General features: G+C 37.8%; 2 protein-coding genes across 2 annotated transcripts; one reads left to right on the top strand and one right to left on the bottom strand.

Annotated features, from left to right (window-relative positions):
* Positions 1-3554: 3554 nt before the first annotated feature.
* On the top strand, positions 3555-21330 carry LOC122416566 (transmembrane protease serine 9-like). Its single transcript, XM_043429632.1, has 16 exons — positions 3555-3599; positions 3905-4199; positions 4656-4962; positions 6633-6785; positions 9104-9161; positions 9407-9722; positions 10746-11046; positions 11337-11495; positions 12080-12206; positions 12349-12670; positions 12838-13141; positions 13230-13381; positions 19742-19848; positions 20036-20357; positions 20643-20943; positions 21025-21330. Exons 1-16 carry the CDS (start codon positions 3557-3559, stop codon positions 21193-21195), a joined length of 3438 nt encoding a protein of 1145 aa, XP_043285567.1. The 5' UTR covers positions 3555-3556; the 3' UTR covers positions 21196-21330.
* LOC122416103 (uncharacterized) lies at positions 15842-18837 on the bottom strand. The gene is made up of 4 exons (XM_043428798.1): positions 18640-18837; positions 17591-17778; positions 16816-16873; positions 15842-15962 (listed from the first exon to the last, which is right to left on the bottom strand). Exons 2-4 carry the CDS (start codon positions 17744-17746, stop codon positions 15853-15855), a joined length of 324 nt encoding a protein of 107 aa, XP_043284733.1. The 5' UTR covers positions 17747-17778; positions 18640-18837; the 3' UTR covers positions 15842-15852.
* Positions 21331-21733: the final 403 nt, after the last annotated feature.

The raw sequence follows: 21733 nt of genomic DNA, 5'->3' as shown, positions 1-21733 counted from the left end.
ATTTTGAAAATTTGTAAAATTTTCGAAAATTCCAAAACCCAAAAAAATAACCTCCAACGATGCGTTCGAATCATGTTTAACGCGATTCTGAGTCGAATGAGACAAAGTTGTAATGACCGAAAAAAAAAAAAATTTTTCGAAGGCAATAGACTATAAAAAATAAAATGAACAATCATTATACGGCGTATGAATCTTACCCTTTTACATTTGGATGAAAAATAAAATATCGTCACAATAAATTATTCTGCATTTATTTAAATCGCTTAACATTCTTTACGCCGTTTAAAAAAATATAATTAAATAAAATTAAAAATTGATTTGCCGAAGGTTCGAACTGTCGAACTTCGGTCTTCTAGATGAGCATGTTACCAACTGACATAGTAATATGACTCGTACCTTTCAAAAGTTAGGCCAGCTTACAGTTTTGCAATGTTGCATACACTTAAAAAGTCGGGGAAAAAAAACAAAAAACTGGTGAAGGCTCAGCCGAAAACACGGACAGTGACGATCCTAGCCTCAAAAAACTGCACCGGAAACAGATTATTATTAATATAATCTCACCAAATCTCCTAATAAATTTAAAAAAAAATGACGTTATTCAGCAAGCCTTGCTCATGTTGCCCAAAAAATTTCATATTTTTAGCATCATTTTTAACGGAGCTATCACTGAATGTGTCTTGACTTCCATAAGGTTACATGTTATTTGGCTCAAACTGTTATTGATTATCTCAATAACGACGCTCCTAATCTGTCTGAAAATTCAACTACTGATTCATTTTAACACTTCACTTTATAAGATGCAATCCGTAAATGCGATGACACCATTTTCTTTCTAATACCTCAACTTCCTTAAGTATCGAAACAATATGGATGCAAAACCTAATGCCGGAAGCCCTAATTACACCGGATATTTCCAAATAAAAAAGTAGATGACTTTTATCCAAGAATCTTATGGATTTTAGCTAGTACACAAACTTCTTTGTATACTGTCTGGAGGCTTCGTTGTAATAAACACCAACTTTAAATAATTATTTCCTCAGTTATAAAGTCGATGATTGACCTCAAACTTTCACGAGAACAATAATTAATGAATAAAGAACGCTATTAATATTTTTTCATCCGAACCCCGTGGCTCAAGCCGCTAAAGTTGCCAGAGTCTCGAGTAGTTCGACAAAAAATAGAATAGCAAAGTACTGGGTCGATACACGAAGCAAAATATTTGATAATTTCGATTAAAACCAACACAATAAGGCTCAATAACGTAAAGATTTTCTGTTTTATGAATCCACGAAGATGATGTACGAATAATTAAGGAGGGTGGCTACGTTCGTCAAATTGATAAGAAATTGATCAAATTTGGTGATAATGTTCTTCAACATCAAGTGCGAAGACACAATTTTTTTCAAAATTTTCTTCTGCTTAGTTATCGAGTAATTACGCATTAAAGCAGATTTCTTATGCCCGGAATGTATACCTATATATATGGAAACGCTATGCTTATACACTTGAACTTTACTGATCAATTACTCGATAACTGTACAGAAGAAAAATCTTAAAAAATTTGTACTGTCAAATTTGGCCCTAAAGAATATGTTCACCAAATTTTATTAAATTCTTATCATTTTGAAATTTTTAATGTATTTAACATGGTTTAGCATGGCAACATTGTATCGTCGGTAGCCACCCTCCTTAAAGCGGAATAGAGAATGGGGACGAAAATTTTTAATGATAGTTAAAAAATTCGTTTTTGTTTTCGATAAAAAGTATGAAACCTCGTCGCTGCTCACTTACCTAATCAACTGGTCAAAAAAATAATAAAAGGTACTCAAAATTGCTGAACAAAAGTAGTTGTAAGATTTCGCCGGTCGATGATTCCACTGGCTACAAATTTGATCACATCGATGATCAGCTTTGACGCAAAGTTCCAAACAGTGATGCTGATAACGATAACGAGGTGCGTGCTCGGCAGAGAACATGGGCAGAAATACTTGAGTGGATACTGGCCATAACGGCAGCTACGAAGTCTGAAGAAGAATATTGAAGTAAAGTTCCAAATTTCCTAATTTTGAAAGATCTCTTGAAAGAGTTTCATGCCTGGGACTTGACGAGAATTAGTAACGCGTGTCGCAATTCCTCAAAGAAAATTATAAAATAGCCCAAATTTCGAATTTTAGCTATTTCGTTACGCACGAAATAGCGATTTGCTCTCCAATTGAAAAGCTGAAACGAGCAATCTCTCAAATCTTCAAACATCATCGCGATGCATAAAAAGTGAAAAAAAAACTCATCGCGAGTAAGATATTTTCTTGTACACTGCAAAGACCGTTTTCGATAAGTAAGCCGGAAATAGAGAAGAAATAAAGAGGCAAAGGCTCCCTATCAGAGGATACGAAATCTGATAAGACAAAGTATTCTCATCTCATCAGCGAGTTGTTCGATTTTAATCGATCGTCACTTTGCGTTAACGGTACTCGATTTTTCTTTATCACAACTTCACTATATTCTGAGAATTAGATGATTTTTTCATTGCCTTCCTTATTTCGACGGGTTAAAATATTTCCTGGAATTGAGCATATTTCATTCGAATAATTATAGATTTAAATATAAAGCTACAAAGCCGTTTTTTAAAATCTTCATTGCAAGAAAAAAGAATCTCATTTTCAAACAAAAAGAAAAATTTTTTCGTTGCTATAAGCTTACGAAGGAACGGTGACGTTGATTATCGACAAACATTAATTCAATCACTGTCCTAATAAAATTTATTAAAGAGCCGCTTATTTCATATCCATTGAAAATCTTCCGACGAATTCGATGCTCGTTTAAGAAAAAAAGTTTCTTAAGAAACGAAGAAAGTTAACATCGAAATATTAGGATTGCAGAAGTAAAGACAACTTGAATTTTTCGTGATTCATACTGTGCAAAGTTTGAATTTTAATCAGAGATAAAAACGTTTTTACGTTAATCAATTTATTTTGCTCTACTTTCCAGAGATTCGCGCACATCTCTCAACTGCTAACGCAATGGGAATTCTTTTCCTGTATTTTTTTTACTTGAATTTTTGTTTGGTATTGATTTTTTTTCGTTTTTGAGAAAGTCAAAGAATATTTAAAAAATAAGCAGTTTTATGGATTCTTTAGAGGATGTTAATTTTTCATTGTCGTTTTCACTAAACCCTGCATTTTTTGCAATCGAAAAAAGATCAAAATCTCCAGGTCAGTCATCAGAATCGAACAAAGCCCGAAAAAAGTGTAGCGACATTCGATGAAGGTGACCTTAGCCTACAAAAAACTTAAAACATGAGACATTGATCCAAAATGACAACACAGTCCGAAGGTTCGTTTAATCGTGTAGCAAAAGCTTTTATAATTCAACGTTGATTAGATGTTGCAGATATTGTTGATTTCGACCATCATTCTTTGCCGTCAAAGGGTCTTATCGATGCCGAGTTTCTTTCTTCACGCTGTTTTTTTTCGATTGCCTACGATAAGAGATACGAGGAATTTTTGGCTATATAAATGGGGCAGCAAAGTTGCTGGAAAAGAGCATTCGTTTAAAAATGATGTTTCACTACGTGTTGGCTGCTCTCCTCGTTGCCCAGGGTAAGGAAAAAATGTGCAAAAAACAACTGAGAATTTTCGACTGGAGAAAAGAAAATTTAAAGTCACTAAAAGTAGTTTACACTAGTTTACTTTCAAAGTACTTCATTTCTTCAAAGTTAAAAACTTTCGGTTGAAAAAGTAACTCGAAAATCTTTCGAATGAAACAAAAGCTTCGAAATAATACCAAAACTTCCGTAATTTATATCCAATCGCAGGAAAATCCTCCCCGCTCGAATATCTCATCGATTCCAGTGCCGACTAAAATAAAAAGGGTTACCAAAAATTGTGCTAAAAATTATGTCCAGGTTGCCTGGCCCACGCCGGATATCGAATCATCGATGGAGATGAGTCTCCGCCCCATCAATTCCCTTACATGGTCTCAGTCGTGTGGGGTCTCCCACCAGTTTTCTCGTACAGACACATGTGCGGAGGTACAATTCTCAGCGAAAAGTGGATTCTGACCGCCGCCCATTGTGTCGAGAAATCCCCATGGATTGGTAAACTGGGAGTTTACGCCGGCAAACATATTATCAATCAGAGAGAGGATGGTCAACAATTTTCGACCGTGGGCCTCAAGGTTCTCCACTGGAAGTACCCTGAGTGAGTTTTAGTTGAATACGGAGAGAAAAAATAGTAAGAATTACTATGCCGCCAAAGTGTTAAATTTTACCAAAAACGTTGTAACTTTCGTGTCGTTTCTAAATTAAAATTTTTCAATCGCTTATTCTACGGTTGAGCGTAGTAGAATTCCAAGAGCTCGAAAACAAGTACCGCCGATCGGCCGGAATGTTTGAAAATTTACTAGAGTACACAGCGGAATTTCATAGGCACTATGTTCGTAAGAATCAATAAATATTAGGATACAGAGCCCTACTTTTATGGCACCATAGTAGTTTAACTGGAATTTTTTCTCGAACGAACGATCGAATTAATGCGATAAAGATGCGAACGTAGGAGACCAAATATTTGAATATTGAGAAGGAACCGTTGAAACGCGATCGTAGATTTTGAGAAACGCGAATGAGAACTAAAGCGATTGGACGATTTTCGTTTCAGAGGCAACGGCGAGCACGACATCGCCATGTTGAAACTGGTAACTCCGCTGCAATTCGGGCCCTACATCAAAGCTGCTAAATTGCCGAGAGGAGATAGAATCCCTTCTGGAACCAGCGTCCTCGCTGGTTGGGGCTCGGTCTCGAAGGGCTGGTTGCCCAAATATCCAGCAATTCTCCAAACGGCAACCGTTCCTATCATCGATAATGACAGGTGCTACTCTGCCTTGCACGAACTGTCTGGTGATTATCGACTCTTCAAGACGCAGTTGTGCACAGGGCCACTTTACGGATCCGTTTCTGCATGTCACGTTAGTATTTTCTTGATATATATATATTTTTTTTTTTTTTTCTCTCATTTATTTATAAATTATAAGCTGTTATGTTTTATAACAATAAATAATTTTTATGAAGCGGTTGTAAGGACAGTAGGTGAATTTAGCAGTTGCAACCATCGGTGCCTTCTGCTATTGGTGCACGTGCTCCGATTCTTCGTTCGGTCGTTTAATTGTTAAATCGTTGCCGAAGGTCTAGCGGTTTGTATTTTTTTAGTCTGCGTGAGATGCGGTTTCTGTCGAGCAGTTGTGTTGCTAGCTGGTTCGGATGTTGGTCGATTCGTGTTTCGTAGTTGGTGCTGTGTTTTTTGGCCGTACTTCTAATTGTATCTATTCCAAGATCTTCGTGTAGCGTGGCGTTGGATACATACCAGGGGGCATTTGTTATTGCTCTAAGCGTTTTTGACTGAAATCTTTGAAGGATTTCAATGTTCGAGTTACTAGCGGTGCCCCAAAGTTGAATCCCGTACGTCCAGATTGGTTTGAGGATTGTTTTGTATATCATTAGTTTATTGTATAGCGATAGTTTCGATTTCTTGCCTATTAGCCAGTACATCTTTTTTAGTTTTAGATCGAGTTCTTTTCTTTTCTTTCTTATATGGTTTGCCCAGGTTAATCTTTTGTCAAGATGCATGCCCAGATATTTCACTTCTTCAACTTGTGGGAGGTGCTGGTTGTTCAATTTGACTGGGGGGGCAGTGGTTTTTTTTCATTGTAAACGTGATGTGAACCGATTTCGCGATGCTGGCTTTGATTTTCCATCTTTTTAACCAGTTTTAGATATCGTTTAAACTGTTTTGGAGTATTGTTTCTTGATATATCTCGACTTTTTTCGTTTTCCAAAAAAAAGAAAAGCATCTTTTCGAAAAATGGATACCGATGAATTTATAATGGATCTTATGAAACGAAAAAAATCATTATAAATTCGTTTCGAGAGTCAATTCGGATGGAAATTTATTACAAAATAAACATTCAGAGGGAAGCACTTTTTCTAGCCAATGTAATTTTAAGAGACCAAGGGCAATCATAGAAAATTTGCAAATTTGCAAACTAGCTGCCTGAATGAGTCAATAATTATATTTTGAAATAAAAGCAAGTTTTATTACCAATTATAATTGTTACGATTGATGATGAATGGTGATGAATATTTTCATGAAGCAATGAGAGAACTTTGAGATTCAATCATCTTTAGTCAGTCAGATAAATCAGGCTTTTTTCTCATTACACTGACTTTCTCCAACATTCTCAACGAACCAACGACACCATTTTCGAAGTTTTTCTAAAGAACCTCGACTATTTTTTTCTGATTTATTGCTGTGGTACTCACACGAAGGACATTGAGAACTTTGGAATCTCAGAAAAGTGCATATCACTCAGGGATTGATTCACGAGTCAATGCATGGCTAAGCTCCTTTCGAATTCTAAAGTCTTGAATTGGATAATTGGCATGACCTGTGGGATAGATAATGAGAAAAGGGTTAAAAAAACAAGCAGGATAATTTCAGTGTGTCGGAGGCTGAACACGAGAACGAAATTTCACTGAAATCATTCGAATTTCACTCTCAAGGGATCATCAATAAACTGAAAAGTCAGATAACAGAAGCCTTAATAAAACTATACTAATTTTTTATTTTTTCGTCATTCAGGGAGATGGCGGCGGTCCTCTTGTACAGTATGACGAAAACGCTATTGCAGAGCTCGTAGGAATCGTCTCATGGTCAAAGTACCCGTGTGGATCCGGTGCACCGACTATCTACACGCGTGTATCTGCATACGTCGAGTGGATCAAAAACAAACTTGCAAATGATATTTAATATTTTTATCAATAAATGTTTCCTGAATTGACACTGAAGCTTTTGTATTCATTCCTCACCATTATTGGTGAGGATCCAAATGATCCAAAAATCCAAATGATGATCTTATGATCATCATTTGGATTGCCCTATCGCGGAGAAAACGAAGCCGAAAATTCTAGAAAAAAAGTACTAGGAAAATAATATCTCGAGGACAGTATAAACGTACTGGGGATCGCAGCATTAAGGAGGGTGGATCACAAAATCAAAATAATCAGAATTTGATAAAATTTCGTGATAACATTCTTAGTCATCAAGTATACAAATACAATTTTTTTACCACATGGTTATCAAATAATTGAGCGTTAAATCGAAGTTCTTATGCACGAGATGTATGACTGTATGTACGTGAACTCTATGCTTATAAACGTGAACTTTAGTGTTCAATTACTCGAGAGCTATGTGGTAGAAAAATATTTAAAAAAAATATATTGTCTAATATACTCTTAAAGAAAACATTCACCAAATTTCATTAAATTCTTATCATTTTGAAATTCTTAATATTTTTAACATGGTTTAGCATGACAACATTGTATTGTCGCGATCCACCCTCCTTAATTCGAAAAGCAGTAATGAGAATCGTTCTATCCACCACAGTAAACAGACTAATACCCAAACCTTTTATTCAAAAGGCTCAAGAGTCTTTTTCTCTATAATCTATAACACAAATTGTTATATATTCAATATTTACGTCGGTCGATTCTGTATGTTTAGCTATGATGCACTGATTTCATAAAATTAATAATTCGAGAGACGCACACCAACGGTTTAATTTTTACCGGTGGCGGACTTCTAAAAATAAACGTATAACACAGCTCATGGACAATTTCACGTAAATAACGAAGGCACAAAAAAATATAACAAATGCGGCGGCGGGAAAGCGAAGACACACGTGATACGGCATTTTGTTTATTTGCCCCAAACGATTTAAAGATAAAGATACAAATGTCAAACCATTAAATATTAAGCCACGCCCGAAGGTCGCACAATAAATCGCACGGGACGGGATAATGTTACAGTTTATACAAAAAAAATTGTTCGCCCTGCCTACCGCCAACGCTAGTATTTGATAGCGCGGTGAACTTTAACGAATCGTATTGCTGGAGAGATACAACCTCATGGGTGACCCCATTGGCGACGTCCGCGTATGTCCCAGCCGACTGAGATTTCCATAAAAGTAAGCTGGACCCACAAAAACTGCGAATTATTTCTTCTACAAGACTCCAGGAGGGCGATGGAAGCCGAAATGTCCCCGGATTGCACGGCAGATGGTCTTTTTCTCGTAGAGTAATAGTAGGTGGCAACGGCCAGTTCCGTTCACCGATGATCAAAGGTATATTTCTCGCTGTCGGGATGTCGTATCTCATAGCTTGCGCAGAGATCTCTCACTACCTTCGAAGAGCGTACAGGGCGAACTAATCGACTACCGAAAATCTACCTCGCCGTCTCGTCGAACCGTCAGATAAGTGGGGATGAGAGAAAGACCCAGACTCATTACAAATCATAGTCAAAAATCTTTTCAGTCACTTCAAATGTTTATATTGTAAAGTATTCTCGGGCAAGCCTGAAAAAAAAAAAAAAAACTACGTGGATGGTAAAATGTCACACGTATTCGGTCTATATTCGTGTATTTATTATAGAATTTACTAGGCTGACTGTCAAAATTTATGATTTACATTACATTTCTACTCATCAGTAAGTGCTACTCTGACACGATAAATAACACTCGAAAACAAAACGAAATATAGTTCTGAGGTGCATTACTCTTTGCTACGGACATAAAGCTGTTTAGAATTGAAGGGAGGAAAAATTGTAAAATTCAAAAAATACGATTACAGCTCTTTGTAATCGGTGCGTAAGTACTTTGAAAATTCTTGAAAAATAATGTATTCCTCACTATCCAAAACCCTCCTATAAATTTAAGTAAGGTGATTGAAGTTTATGATAAAAACTTCATTTTCATGGAAATTCGACGGTTAGAAAAATATCGGTCGAATGAAAAATGTATAAACTTGATTGGTTGCACCGGAAACTGCAACATCTGTGAGCACTCGATTGATTGAGCACTTCAATTGTATATTAGAAAGAAAAAATGACACGAGTCTGAAAAATCGTGTCATCCTCAATAAATCCTTATCAGAGCATTTTTACTTTTCGAACGATCAATTTGCGGGTAGATGCGTTATCAGATATCATACAGATATCTGACGATGCACTTGCACAGGCCATCGCTATAAAATGAGACCGGAAAACGGAGAAACCAGTTAGACACAATGAATGCTAAATTTCTTTTCGCCTTTTGCACCGTCCTTGCAACGGCTGGTAAGTCCAACCACAAATATTACTGCTCGACGTAACGATTCATTAAATAAATATTTGCAAGTAGGAAACAAAGAAGCGATGAAAATTTTCAGACGATTGAATAAATCAAATTTTTTTAAAATTCCCAATTTTTACAAAATACAAGAAATACAAATAATTTTGATGATTTCGTTGCATTGAAATCTCTTGAAAAAATCGTCTCGCCTTCGTATGACTTTGTTATAAAAATTTGTGTAATTTAACAGTAAGCCAAAGAATCGGTTTCAACCTACCGACTCTCGGACTCGGTCGCATCGTCGGTGGCGAGGACGCTAGAAAGAACGAATTCCCTCACCAAGTTTCCCTCCAATGGGGTATTCCGCCACTAGTTAAATACCAACATTTTTGTGGTGGATCGATTATTGACAGCCAGTGGGTTCTCACTGCCGGCCATTGCGCCGAAGCTGTTCCCTGGATCGGTAGTTTCGTAATCAAGGCTGGAAAACACAACGTCAAAGTTAGCGAAGCTGATGAACAAGTGATTTCTGTAACGAAAAAAATTGTTCATGAAAAATACGAAGGGTAAGAAAAATTCATAATTAGAAAAAAATTCTTAATTATTAATGAATTTAAAAAATAGAATTAGAACTAAAGAATTTTTAATTAGAATTAGAATCATAAATTAAGCGATCACACGTTTTTAGTATTTCCCCTGGACAAATTTCATGCTTAAATTTTGAGTCAAATCGCTCATAGTTTCCTTGAGCTTCAGTGCTTGCCAGCTTTACAATTTTTATCTGAGAGAAACTCAGTTCGCTTTCAACAATTCTCGTAGATAAATACAATAATTTCAAGTATTAGAATCTCAACGACGTACTTCAAAATAGGGAAGCTCGAAATTTCAAGATGTAACTGCAAGTTAGAAAATTAAATATTTCCGACCATTGCCACACTTATGCGATGCTCCGCGTGAAAATGTTTAACTTTTAGTGCAAAAGCAAGAAACACAACAGTTTTTGCAGCGTTCTCGTCAATATTTTTACAATGAGAAAGAAGAAAAGTGGATGAAAGCAAACTTTATAATGGTCAGGAGACTGGAATTCTCATTCGTTAGAGCAAGTGATCACCAAACCGACCTTGGAAAGTGTCTTTATTGAAGCTGCAGTTTAAACCGCTTCGGCGGCATTTGGAATTGAATGATCCGAAATGAAATATTAATTTGCTAGAAATTATCTTTCGTTCTTATCTCACGAGGTCGCTTCCTAGAGAGCCTGGTTCGAGTCCATTGAACTTTTTTTACCCGAGCAGTAGACGAACGATTAGAGATTTCCTGCCCGTGTTCGCCAATTTGTTTTGGCTCTTGTCCCAATTCTCTTGGATGAGACGAGACAAATATCTTCAAATCCCCCACTTCTAATGAGACTCATTTTCTGACAGAATCTTGACTATCTCGAGTCCATAATCCAGAGAAACTTGACGTTAGCAATAAACCCCGAAATTTTATCCCGGAAGTAACAGGAACGATAAAAAATTCTTCATTTTCTAATCATTTCCATTTTTCCACGAGATTTTTTAAAGAATTTATCCATCTATTTTTATTCGCAGGGATGTCGGCCCATATGACCTCGCTCTCCTGAAGCTGAAATCTCCTCTCGTCCTGAGCAATGCTGTAAAGGTGATAAGTATACCAAAGAACGTGACGGTACCATCCGGGAACAGCACCCTTTCTGGATGGGGTTCGATTTCAGCGGACGGTAAAGAATTGCCTGCAATCTTGCAGAAGGCTGTTCTCCCGCTAATAGATCTAAAGACTTGCAATGCCACGTTGGAAGAGCTCGTTGGACCGAGCCCGTTGCACGAAACCAACATTTGCACTCGATCTTTGAACGAACAATCGGCTTGCAGTGTGAGTATTCGAGTGATTGATTGATAATGAAGCCTTCTATTCTCGCGATTGAGCTGCGTTTATCATCAGCTCGTTTCCTTATCACGTTCATTTATTTTTCCCGTACATTATTGTTTTTGTTTTCTGCTATTTTTCATCCTGATTACTTTCCTTTAATCCTATTTCTTCTTCGAATGAAAAATTTGTCGCGTACCCTCATTTTCGTTGCTTCCTAAAATATTCGCGTCTCAAGCTAATTTCGTTTCCATTTTTCACCATTTTCACACGGGCTCTCGATCAATTTCTTACAGGGTGATTCCGGCGGTCCGTTGATAAAAAACAACACTTCCGGTAATGCGGAACTAATCGGAGTCGTTTCCTGGGGTGTGCTGCCTTGCGGCGCGGACGCGGCTCCTTCCGTGTACGTCGACGTGTCCCAATTCGGTGACTGGATCAACGCCACGACGTCTGCCAACTGATATGACCTCGCGAAAATGGCCAATTGATACTTATTTTGTTACACAATATGTTTTGTGATCACGCGGGCGATGAATTATTTTTACGAACGAAATACAAAGACCGATGATCCACCGGGACGATTGTGAGATTTATTAGTTCTTTCAATTTTTCCTTTACTGATGCGGTACACCGAATGCCGGACTATCGAATGCGACGAATCCGAAAAAAATGAAACGTCGCAGTAGCCCGAGCCGTTATTTGATTGACACTGATGTCCATCTGAAAAATGGCAGATATCGAAATGAAAATAGCCGTTTCTCATTGGCTGTCTATGCTGGTGTGCCAGATCGGCGATAATCGTGGAAGAATTTTACAGCCGATGGGAAAATCCGGACTCTGGGAACGAGTGAAACGCTCGGAAATCTCGAGATTAAATCTCGAGCTGATCTCAAGAACGTCGAGGACGGCCGGCTGATAAAGATCGAGTGGAATGCTATTTTTGGAGGAAACTCGCTGCTGCAGATTTTATCGGAACAATGCATGACCACGGGAAATGCGATTCGACAAAATTAAGATATGCAATGAAACGGGGAAGGGCTTTATCTCCGATCATTGGTATAAAAATACGGGGGGCAGGTCGAAGGAATCATTAAACCGAGTCGCCATGTCTCCGAATCTTGTGGTCGTCTTCAGTACCATCCTCGTCGCGGTGGTGCAGGCCGGTAAGTCAATGGAAACTCTCGCTCCTCAGAGAGCTCCGAGGTCAGAAATCAGAGTGGAAACTCGTTTTTTTTCTCATTGAATTTTCGCATTTCATTGAGATTTGCGAGTCTCGGAAAGTTGACGAACGTTTGCTTCCTCCAGCGGACCCCTTTTTCGGTTTCAATGTGCCGAAACTCGGTTTCAACTCCGGTCGTATCGTCGGTGGCGAGGACGCCGAACCTGGCGAATTTCCCTATCAAGTCTCGCTCCAATGGAGCCAAAGCAGTTCCCAGGAAGGTCGTCACTTCTGCGGCGGTTGTATTCTCAGTGAAAATTACATCGTGACTGCTGGACATTGCGCTCTTGCTGTCCCGTCGTACGGCAGTTTCGTTGTCAAGGCTGGAAAACACTTCATCACCAGAGCCGAGCCTGAGGAACAAGTTGTCGAGGTTGAAAAATCCGTCGTCCATCCCGAATACGTAGGGTGAGTTAACAGAGATTTGCGTCCAGCTTTTTGTTGAATTTATTGCGATTTTTCGTGAGAATTTTTTTTTTATAATACGTCCCAGCCAAGAAGCAACAAAAATTAGATTCTCTCACTCGAAATTCTCAAGTTCGTTGAGAAAACTAATCCTCGGTTGTCACCGACAGATATGTTGCTCCCTACGACATCGCTGTTCTGAAGCTGAAGACTCCGCTGAAGTTTAACTCGGCGGTTCAGCCAATCGAGCTACCGAAACAGGGCGAGATTTTCGAGGGGAAGAGTCACCTATCCGGATGGGGTTCGGTGGCAGGAAACGGGCAGGAAATGCCGACGGTTCTTCAGAAAGTCGTTTTGCCGATTCTGAACTTCGAACCTTGCAAAAAAGCATTCGACACTATCGTCGGATCCAGCCATCCATTGAGTCCGAAGAACATTTGCACCTCAGGAGAAAACGGCCGTTCCGCTTGCAGCGTGAGTTTGGATTCGGTCGAGGAAAAATCATAAACACTCTTTGTTCAAGCAAATTCATTTTTTTTTTCGTTTTATTATTCTTCTACAGGGCGATTCCGGCGGTCCTCTAGTTTTCAAAACTGATTACCAAACAACTTTAATCGGACTGGTTTCATGGGGCATCATGCCGTGCGGCCAAATCCACGCACCTTCGGTGTACACCCAAGTCTCCGATTTCGTCGACTGGATCAACCAGGAAACTTCCTAGAAATCATGTCACTTGATTTTTCCTCAGAAATAAAACTTTGAATCATTATTGCTTAGAATATTTCATTTTTCATTCATTTTCTAACGTTGGCATCCTTTCCTGAACATTCCGATCTACGCGTTACCCCGATACAGCATTAACGATAATGAAATATTGAGGGCTGAGATTCATTTAAATAACATGCTTGAAGGACATGCGGAAAGTACGAAATTGGACGAAAAGCCACACCGTCTGCCAGCATTCGTGACACTAAGATGAAAAGTTTGAGAAAAGGAGAATGGAAATTTGTGAAGAAAAATGAATCAGGAGCTCATGAAGACACGGCTGGCTTGCCCGAGTATTTACACAAACTTGCAAAATCAATGAAAAGAGTGGGAAGGTTTGAAGATTTCTAAGTGAAAATGTACATCGAAGTGACGCATTTGTGCAGGACTTTTTGTTCAATTTTCTGCCTCGAACTTGTACTATCTCGATTTTTATTAATTGTTAGATTATTTGGATGGTTTTCATTTGGAAGTAGAATTCTTTTCCTTCTCTTCATGCATGCTTTTTTAGATATTGATGGAAGAGACCGTCAAGGAGGGAAATCGATTTCTCAATTCAGTGGCACTCGACTTGGGATCAATTATTTTTTCGATCATCATTCGCCGAGACAATATCATTTTTGAATAAAACGAGTCTACTGCCTTCAAAAATTTTTTTTTCGATTTTTGCGGTTTTCGAAAAATTTCAAAATTTTCGAACCTTGGCATTTTTTTTTCGGTCATTACAACTCTGTCTTATTTGACTCAGAATCACGTTAAACATGTTTCGAACGCATCGTTGGAGGTTATTTTTTGGGTTTTGGAATTTTCGAAAATTTTACAAATTTTCGAACCTTGGCATTTTTTCATAGTCTATTACCTTCGAAAATTTTTTTTTTTCGGTCATTACAACTTTGTCTCATTCGACTCAGAATCGCGTTAAACATGTTTCGAACGCATCGTTGGAGGTTATTTTTTGGGTTTTGGAATTTTCGAAAATTTTACAAATTTTCGAATCTGGGCATTTTTTCATAGTCTATAGCCTTCGAAATTTTTTTTTTTTTGGTCATTACAACTCTGTCTTATTCGACTCAGAATCGCGTTAAACATGTTTCGAACGCATCGTTAGAGGTTATTTTTTGGGTTTTGGAATTTTCGAAAATTTTCAAAATTTTCGAATCTTGGCATTTTTTCATAGTCTATAGCCTTCGAAATTTTTTTTTTCGATCATTATAACTCTGTCTTATTCGACTCAGAATCGCGTTAAACATGTTTCGAACGCATCGTTAGAGGTTATTTTTTGGGTTTTGGAATTTTCGAAAATTTTCAAAATTTTCGAATCTTGGCATTTTTTCATAGTCTATTGCCTTCGAAAATTTTTTTTTCGGTCATTTACAATTTTGTCTCATTCGACTCAGAATCGCGTAAATTCTCAAAATTTCCGAATCTTGGCATTTTTTCATAGTCTATAGCCTTCGAAATTTTTTTTTTTCGATCATTACAACTCTGTCTTATTCGACTCAGAATCGCGTTAAACATGTTTGGAACGCATCGTTAGAGGTTATTTTTTGGGTTTTGGAATTTTCGAAAATTTTCAAAATTTTCGAATCTTGGCATTTTTTCATAGTCTATTGCCTTCGAAAATTTTTTTTTCGGTCATTTACAATTTTGTCTCATTCGACTCAGAATCGCGTAAATTTTCAAAATTTCCGAACCTTGGCATTTTTTCATAGTCTATTGCCTTCGAAATTTTTTTTTCGGTCATTACAACTTTGTCTCATTCGACTCAGAATCGCGTTAAATATGTTTCGAACGCATCGTTAGAGGTTATTTTTTGGGTTTTGGAATTTTCGAAAATTTTCAAAATTTTCGAATTTTGGCATTTTTTCATAGTCTATTGCCTTCGAAAATTTTTTTTTTCGGTCATTTACAATTTTGTCTCATTCGACTCAGAATCGCGTAAATTTTCAAAATTTCCGAACCTTGGCATTTTTTCATAGTCTATTGCCTTCGAAATTTTTTTTTCGGTCATTACAACTTTGTCTCATTCGACTCAGAATTTAAACATGTTTCGAACGTATCGTTGAAGGTTATTTTTTGGGTTTTGGAATTTTCGAATCTCGGAATTTTTTCATTGTCTACTGCCTTCAAAAATTTTTTTTTTCGATTTTTGCGATTTTCGAAAAATTTCAAAACTGGAAAAATTTACTGTTTTTACATATTTCGGGAGTGTATTATGCACAGACTGTAAAAATTTAAGCCAACATTCGAAATTTTTATCAAGTTTTTCTCGAAACAACGTTTTACAGGCTGGCCCAAAGAATAACAAATGTTCCAACAAAATTGATTAATCCTAGTTCCAACCACGATAACGAGCCTACAGAAAAATAATCTTTTTAGTTTTTTATAGCGGTACGATTTTCAGTACAAACCTCTCTTAGTCATAATGGTCTTCGATCAAGTTGCAACGAATCCGACCTCGAAATTACTTGGCTTCGTATAAACCCACGGCCCCTGAAGGACTCCCCGTGGCCTGTGGTACCTCGACCTACTACCATTGTCAACATTCAATTTCGTTTCTGCATGGTTGATTGGTTTACATTCATAAACTTAAAGTTCTTGTCATCATTTCAAACGCTCATAAACTCTACCCATTTCGGTACATTAAGCCGAAGTCATTAAAAAACATGTCCTTGAGTCTCGATTTCTCTACTGCTTTTATATTTTATTCATGGAATTTTGTGAACTGATAGTAACATTAAAATTTTATCTTAATTATACTGTCACACTTGTCTCAACAGCACGTGAATGTAGTGAATGGAGAGAGAAAATATAAAAAATGTTCGCCTTCAATGATATGCCTTTATAGGCAGCCCGATTTTATGAGCTTTTTCGCGGCGAGGAATAGAAACGTAGACTTTTGAAATTTGGAGGGTTTATTTATTGGTATTTCAACTCTATATAATTGAATTTTCGAACTCTGATATCTCGGATAGATTCGGTGTAAAACTACTCCACAGAAACCCATGTATTTTTCCATGGTCTCCACGATTCCGGAAGATTGGTTTATCTGAGATGAAAAAACCAAAGAGCGTTTTGATGTGTAAAGCAGTGGCTATAGCTTGAACTCAAATCATACAGAAATATTAAAAATTGAATGATTTTCGTGCTTCGAAATACAAAATTTTAATTTTCAAAGATATTTCGATATTTCCAATATTTCTGTATGATTTTAGTTGGCGAAAAAACCCGAAAAAATCCAGCTGCCACACGGGGCGACTCCCTTAAACCGTCACTTTTAACAGCCCGTACAATTTCAAAACTACTTTTACATGGAAGATAGTTTTGACGTGTGAAATTATGCAGAACCACGCATTCGTGAATCCGGAATATAAACTCATTACTTGATTCGGTGAGCGTTGATGATCCCGTACCGATTTTGCTCATCAAACGAGCTAGACTCTGCATAAATTAGAAAATCCACAGAAACATAAATGTTCACATAGTGAAATTATCGCTATTCAGAATATTCAGAAAAAAAGTAACACTATCGCTCCATCACGGTTCAACTTTATTTGTCAAACGTTCACATCCAATCTTCCAAAATTAGCTGAATTAAGGTGATGGAGAAATTTGGATTTTTTTTTTGGATTTTGTATTACCATCTGAGTAATCGTAGAATAACTCAGTAAATATCCATCGAATCACAATTTGGCGAATGTCAGCCCAACGACAATAAAAAAACACACAATTTGAGCTTTGTTGCACAAAAGTCGATCATGAAATGAGGGAGAAAGAAGTTTTTCAAAATTTATTGAAAAAAATGATTGACATTAGTTTATCGAAATGTGCGTGCCCATCAGAACATGAAAAAATAACCGATGCAGCTATCGTCAGGAAAAATGTATTGTAATCTATGGAAGAAAAAATGATGAAAATTTAAGGTTTCAGAATGCTTTACGCAACAATACTTGATTGAATGAATCAAAGAAAAATTGCTGATGCGCAGTATTCGAGTGAATGCCAAACGTTTACAGCGAATTAATGTAAAATTCGAGAAAATTAAAAAACTCATTTTATTCCACAGTTTTTCAGAGCATAATCAATACTTTTCGAGCAATTTCAAAACACCGCTTTTTTATTATTTTTTCAATAATTCGTAAAAAAAATGGTGTTTACCTGACGCGAAATGTAAGAAGGCTGTTTTGGCAATGTGTAAAACAAGTCCTGACTCCAAGTTCCTGGTTCTTGAGTTCCACGACGTCGTCGGCCACGGTGTGAAGAATTTTCTTCATCATCGTTCAGCAGCTCCTGAGGATCGTGCTCGTCACTCATCTCGTGCTACTCTTCGCAATTCAAACGTTTTTCTGTTTCGTCGTAAATTAAAGTCAAACAAATCATTATTACGAAGCTCCAAAATGAAATGTTCAACAAAAATGAAATCAAGTAAACAAATTCAGATTTTGGTCCAACACTTAGAGGCGACAAAACCCGAATTTCATTGATCCGAAAATCCTCCTTTGAGAACTTCCATTTTTAAGCATCGACTTTTTTTATGGCGATACAACTTCGAATCAAAGTTACAAAGATGGTACAAGAACTGATTCTTTCCTACATCCGAATGAGTTTACGCTGAATTACAAGCATCAGGCTTATTCCTCGGAGCCTCAGAAAGCATATTTTAAAATTTGACTCAACCATGAACGACGCGAATAGTAAGAAGTTAACAAAAGCATGGACAAAACCCGAGAAACATGTCTTCGAAAATCATTTTCATTTCGAATGCGTAGTGGAACTTGTATTAAGGAGGGTGGCTACGTTCGTCAAATTGATAAGAATTTGATCAAATTTGGTGATAATGTTCTTCAACATCAAGTGCGAAGACACAATTTTTTTCAAAATTTTTTTCTGCTTAGTTATCGAGTAATTACGGATTAAAGCAGATTTCTTATGCCCGGAATGTATACCTATATATATGGAAACGCTATGCTTATACACTTGAACTTTAGTGATCAATTACTCGATAACTGTACAGAAGAAAAATCTTAAAAAATTTGTACTGTCAAATTTGGCCCTAAAGAATATGTTCACCAAATTTTATTAAATTCTTATCATTTTGAAATTTTTTATGTATTTAACATGGTTTAGCATGGCAACATTGTATCGTCGGTAGCCACCCTCCTTAATGCCAAGGACGCCGAGAATCAAAACAAAAATCAACGCAAAACCTGCCACGCAGTCTTGTATGCTCGAGCACGACAATTTTCAGCCTCTTTTTTCAAACCGCCAACACGAAGGAACGGATTCAGTAGAGCACTGACAATTAAGTATACGGAAATGCGAAAAACAGCGATCGGTGAATGTAAAAACAAAGAAAAACGCCGTCAATAATGAGTGCAATGCACGAAAGTTCATCTTACGTCAGATTCTTTTATAAGATACAAACCGTAGACAGTGGACGATGGACTACCGGAGCGGAGCAGCCGGCATCGGCGATTAGTGACGCTGAATAGAATCAAGAACGTAAGAGCGCAACGAGGTCTGAGCTCGAGGTTCAAAACAGCGAGAAGATCGTTCCCAAGCAGTGTTGCCAATTCAGCGTTATCGCAACAGCCACGAAATGACAATCACGCTATTGTACACTGAGAAGACAATTGGTTGATTCAACGGAATCTTTGTTGGATCAACGAATTGTGATGAATGAAGTGGAATTGGTTGACTCCATCACTGTTTATTGTTGACTGAAATTGATTTTGCCGAATACGACGAAGATATCGTTGGATCAACTAAAGTTTTATGGAATCGACAAAATTTCTTTTGCTCGTCACTATTGACACTGCAGAAATTTAGTTGAAGCGACGAATTCCATTTTTTAATTTTTCCATTGAATTTTGACTGCTTGCCGTTCTCATTTTCATCAACATTTGAATCGTTATTTTTGATGATTATTATTTGCTTTTAAAGTTTGAAAATTCAAGATTGATGCATCAGCTTTTTAATGGAAACTCGACAAGCTCGGTTCGAACACGAAACTCCTTACAGGAACAGTCAATACCACAATCAAACGAACAACAACAATGTTTTTGACAGATCTTTATACCACGAGCGTCAATCGTGGAGCCAACGAATTCTTATTTGGAGACATTCAACCAGGACCAATTTCTAGTTTCGATTTCTTTCAAATGAGGACTACAGAAAATCGGCGTCTGCACCGAGACTGAGTAAATGAAAAAACATGGAGCGTAAAGTGCATCGTGATTAATCGGCTGTTATCGATGCAGACATTCGAAAGATACCCGCTCGAGTCGCAAATAATTTTATCTCCCAAAGGAGTATAAATTGGTCTGAGCCAACTCAATTCTTTGCTAATCGACGAAGGACCATGACTTCGAAACTCCTGCTGATCATCTGTGCTCTTGTCGCTACGATTAACGCCGGTAAGTCGAAGGACCTTTATTCTCATCTACGATCAATTGTTTCGTCCACCTGGTCGTTGAATTTTGAAAATAGGAATTTGACTGAAGAAGTACTATTTCGATGGAAATCGAAACGAAAAAATCGATCGTCCTCGAATCCAACGAACGTTCGTTTCAATCGAGCACTTTTGTTTGAAAAATTTGACAGTGGAGCCGCAATTCGGTAACAATGTTCCACGCCTCAGTCTCGGATTCGGTCGTATCGTCGGAGGCGAGGATGCCCAGGAGGGCGAATTCCCTCATCAGGTTTCACTCCAGTGGGGCGTGCCTCCCCTAATTCGTTACAAACACTTTTGTGGTGGCAGCATTATTTCCAGCCGGTGGATCGTCACCGCTGGACATTGTGTTCTCGCGATACCATCCTTCGGTAGCTTCAAAGTAAAAGCTGGAAAATACAACATCAAAAAAACGGAAAGCGACGAACAGGGCGCTCTTGTTCAATTGAAGATCGTCCATGAGAGTTACAAAGGGTAAGAATTCAACGAATTTTTGTACAAACACGAAAACAGAAAATCGTAACGAAATTTGTCAAATTTCTATCCTTCAAATCAAGTACTGAAAACAAAAAATGCTTTTTTCGAAATTTGTCAAATTTCTACTATCCTTCAAATCAAGTACTAAAAACAAAAAATGCTTTTTTCGAAATTCGTCAAATTTCTATCCTTCAAATCAAGTACTAAAAACAAAACAAAAACGCCTCAATTGTTACTCACATTCTTTTCACACCGACGAAATATTTCTTCGATTTTTCATAGGAACGTTGCACCCTATGACATTGCTCTTCTGAAGCTGAAGACTCCCCTAGCCCTGAACGAGGCAGTGAAGGCGATAAGTTTACCGGAAATGGGAGTGGAACCGAGCGGAAGCAGTATTCTCTCTGGCTGGGGTTCCATTTCGGGGAGCGGTTTAAAGATGCCTCGAATATTGCAGAAAGCTGTTTTACCAATAATCGATTACGAGACTTGCAAAGCTTCCTTGGAAGCTCTCACCGGACCGAGCCCGTTGCACGAGACCAACGTTTGCACCGGATCTACATCCGGTCAATCGGCCTGCAGCGTGAGTATCCCGTGATTGGAGAGGACGATTGAATCAAAGGTCGCGACTGATTCTCTTCAACATCTTTGATTTATGCTTCAGGGCGATTCCGGTGGTCCGTTGATCGTGAAAAAGTCTTCCGGAGCTGTGGAGTTGATCGGAGTTGTTTCGTGGGGCTTGATGCCTTGCGGTTCTCAAAATGCGCCTTCTGTGTACACAGGCGTTTCGAAATTCGTTGACTGGATCCGGACAAACATGAAGAAAAACGCATAAATTTCAACCACATTCACTCGCCTTGACCCGGAAATATCTAGAATAAGAAACGCCTATTGAATTTGATGTTAATTTCATACGAAATAAAAATAAAAACAAGTCCCACCGACTCGTGCGGATGAGATTAAGCAAAAATACAGACAAAAGTATTCTGCCGCCCATGGAATTTGAGCTCATCTCGATAACCCCATCCAAAAATTAATCGACGATAACTTTACAATTGAATGAAACGAAATGAAGATAATCGAAGGTAAAACAAATAATATAAATAATGTATTTCGATTCGTACACATGTGACAATTCGTTGATTGGATTCGAGCGGATGCTCGAAACAGAACTCATTAAGATCCATCCAGTGAGACTGTTCGTTGCCACCAAAAGCAGTCGAATTCTTGGAATCCCGATTGCACTGTTTGCATACACTCAGAGAATGACGTCGATCGAATCAGCGCTGATTCAATTCGAAGCACGAGGAAGATAACTCTCGCGAATCTTTCGCATGAGATCGTGGAAAAGGAAGTCAAAAATAAATCGCAGT

This window comes from Venturia canescens, chromosome 9 (assembly GCF_019457755.1).
Source record: "Venturia canescens isolate UGA chromosome 9, ASM1945775v1, whole genome shotgun sequence".
Lineage (NCBI taxonomy): Eukaryota > Metazoa > Arthropoda > Insecta > Hymenoptera > Ichneumonidae > Venturia > Venturia canescens.
The sequence above is the reverse complement of the archived record's forward strand: the minus strand, read 5'-3'. Positions and strand labels throughout refer to the sequence as shown.

Bases quoted from the DNA above. Each gene is read 5' to 3' on its own strand.
- LOC122416103 (XM_043428798.1), bottom strand. From the start codon at position 17,746: ATGAGTGACGAGCACGATCCTCAGGAGCTGCTGAACGATGATGAAGAA. The intron at 16,874-17,590 runs GTAAACACCATT...TAATTTATGCAG, and splicing joins CTTCTTACATTTCGCGTCAG to AGTCTAGCTCGTTTGATGAG. The intron at 15,963-16,815 runs GTAATGAGTTTA...TGACAATGGTAG, and splicing joins ATCAACGCTCACCGAATCAA to TAGGTCGAGGTACCACAGGC.
- LOC122416566 (XM_043429632.1), top strand. From the start codon at position 3,557: ATGATGTTTCACTACGTGTTGGCTGCTCTCCTCGTTGCCCAGG. The intron at 12,671-12,837 runs GTGAGTTAACAG...TGTCACCGACAG, and splicing joins GTCCATCCCGAATACGTAGG to ATATGTTGCTCCCTACGACA. The intron at 13,142-13,229 runs GTGAGTTTGGAT...ATTCTTCTACAG, and splicing joins ACGGCCGTTCCGCTTGCAGC to GGCGATTCCGGCGGTCCTCT.